Source organism: Vombatus ursinus, unplaced genomic scaffold (genome assembly GCF_900497805.2).
Source record: "Vombatus ursinus unplaced genomic scaffold, bare-nosed wombat genome assembly UNPS02014239.1, whole genome shotgun sequence".
Classification (NCBI taxonomy): Eukaryota; Metazoa; Chordata; class Mammalia; order Diprotodontia; family Vombatidae; genus Vombatus; species Vombatus ursinus.
The window spans coordinates 263,532-266,237 of NW_020954017.1; the positions used below are offsets into that span (position 1 = coordinate 263,532).

At 48.7% G+C, this 2,706-nt stretch overlaps 1 protein-coding gene across 1 annotated transcript in view; it reads left to right on the forward strand.

The window, feature by feature from the left end:
* CEACAM16 (carcinoembryonic antigen related cell adhesion molecule 16) overlaps window positions 1-2,706 on the forward strand; it is a 41,020-nt gene that overhangs the window by 18,945 nt on the left and 19,369 nt on the right. Inside the window, exon 14 of the mRNA XM_027860730.1 lies at window positions 261-587. Coding sequence (XP_027716531.1) covers window positions 261-587 — 327 coding nt within the window. The remainder of the gene's footprint in view (window positions 1-260; window positions 588-2,706) is intronic.

The window sequence follows — 2,706 nt, forward strand, 5'->3', positions numbered from 1 at the left end:
TGTGTCTCTGTCTCTCTCTTTTTCTCTTTCTCTCCCTCTCTCTTTCTCTCTCTCTGTCTCTCTGTCTCTGTCTCTCTCTCTCTCTCTCTCTCCCTCCCTCCCTCTCTCTCTCCCTCTCATTTCTTTCCTTCCTTTCACAGACTTTTGCCAAGCTCTTCCAATATGCCCAGCCCCACACTGGGCTCCATTGCAGGTAACACCAGGACAAACAAGCCATATCTGTGTCCCTCCAGTAGCTTACGATGCCCCTCTCTTTTCAGTTGCCACTTCAGCCACGACGATAGTGCCTATTCCCAGCAAGCCCACTGAGGGGAAGGATGTCATCCTGTCTGTCCAAGGCTATCCCAAGGATCTTCTGGTCTATGCCTGGTACCGAGGGACAGCCTCCGAGCCCAATCGCCTGCTCAGCCAGCTGCCCTCTGGAAATTGGATTGCCGGGCCAGCCCATACCGGGAGGGAGATCGGTTTTGCCAATTGCTCGTTGCTCATCCAGAAGTTAAACCTCACAGACACCGGCCGCTACACCCTGAAGACTGTCACCCTGCAGGGCAAGACGGAGACACTGGACGTCCAACTGCAGGTCTCAAGTAAGTCAATGACCTTGTTCTTCCCAAACACACTGGGGGTGTTGTTCTGTGTGTCTGCCTGTCTGTCCTGTCTTCAACAACGGGGATCTGGGCTGTCCCTCAGACTGAGCACTGAAACCATGTCACGCTCCCTCAGATCAGAAGTCCCCTGAGTGCAGACTATGTCTCTTTTTTCACAACAATGGCTCCTGCGAGCAAAAGCATGTCTCTCCATATTATAAGTTCCTTGAGGGTGGGACCATGTCTTCCCCCCTAAGACTAGGGTCCCATGCAAGGGAAGTATCTTATTCAGTCATTATTAAACTCATGGTGCTGAGTTTCCATCATGCCATATACGCCCAGAGATAGGTACCATTTCTCCCCCATCAGACTTGGGGAATTCCAGTGGGCAGGAACAATATTTTGTCCTTGAACTGAGAACTCCTGGAAGGCTGGGAACCATGTCTTCTCCCATCAGAATGGAGCTCCCTGACCATGGGGACCGTGTCTCCCCCATCAGACTAGAGGATCCCGTGTGGGAGAATCTTATCAGCCCCAACCAAACAGGAGTTCCTTGAACATTTGTACTATGTCTCCCCCATCTGACTAGGAGCTGCCTAAGGGAGGAGAACTGTGTCCCCCCCCCATCAGGCTGTGGGCTCCCTAAAGATGAGGGCTGTGTCTCCCCTAACAAACTGGGGGTTCTCTGAGGGATGGGAACCATGTTTCCTCCATCAGTCTGGGAGCATTCTGAAGGTAGGGGGCCGTGTCTCCCCTGCCACACTGGGGAGTCCTCCCCATCCCATGGAAAGCTCCCTAAGGCTGAGGATCATGCCTCCTTTCTCCAAGTGAGAGCCCCCTCAAAGATCAGAGCTGTGTCTCCCCCATCAGACTCACCAAGGAACAACTGGGCACTCCCTAAGTTCAGGGACCCTGTCACTCCCATCCTCCAGGGAGCTCCCTAAAAAATGGGAACCGTGTCTCCTCTATCAGAGCTCCCTGAAGTTGGGAACTGGGTCTCCCCCACTCACACCAAGGGATCCCCAAGACTAGCAGTCATGGATTCTCTCATTGGATGGGGGGAGCAAGGAGGGAGAAAAGGATCAATCAGAGTCAATGGAATCCCCTGCTTATAAATCATCTGTCCAGAAGCCTAGCCCAGAGCCCAGCATAAACATCTGGAGAGGACCAGGGACACAAAACTGGTTATGCTCCCCAAGGCTTTGGGATACGTTCTTGGGTCATCTCTTTTTTCAGAGTCCATCTCCCTTCCTCTGTTCTAGTAATATATCTCATTACTATCATCGTCATCATCATTGGTGTGTCTACTTCAGCACGCTGCCTCTATCACCTTCATTTCTCCAGAACTTACATTTCCAACACACTTCCCTGTCAACATGACTCCGTGAGACAGTATGATTAGCCCCATCTTACAGATGAGCAAACTGAGCCTAAGTGACTCATACAAGATCAAACAGCAAACATCAAGCTCTTGTCTCATCTCTCCAAGCCCAGAGCTCTTGCCCCCACCTCACAATGTCCACCTTGATGATGATGGTAATGTCAGCAACCACAAACAACAGTCACAATAATCATAATCTAAAAAGATGAGAAGAACAGAAGATACTAGTCTTAACAAATGTCAGAAGCAGCATGATATATCAGATAGAGAGCCGGCCTCAGAGTCAGGCTCAAGACCTTTCTATGGCATTTACTTGCTGTCTGACCCTGGGCAAGTCATTTAACCTCTTAGTGCCCCTGGAAAATCTTCTAAGATTGAAAGATGCAGAGTCAACCTGCATTGGTGAAGGGACTTTCCTCTTCTGGGAGCTTCCTACATCAATGAAATCACAAGTCCAGTCAAAAGAAACAGATAGAGAGAGAGAGAGAGAAGACAGAGAGAAATGTGGATGGATAGAAAGAAAGAAAGAAAGAAAGAAAGAAAGAAAGAAAGAAAGAAAGAAAGAAAGAAAGAAAGAAAGAAAGAAAGGAAGGAAGGAAGGAAGGAAGGAAGGAAGGAAGGAAGGAAGGAAGGAAGGAAAGAAAAAGAAAGAAAGAAAGAAAGAAAGAAAGAAAGAAAGAAAGAAAGAAAGAAAGAAAGAAAGAAAGAAAGAAAGAAAGAAGGAAGGAAGGAAGGAAG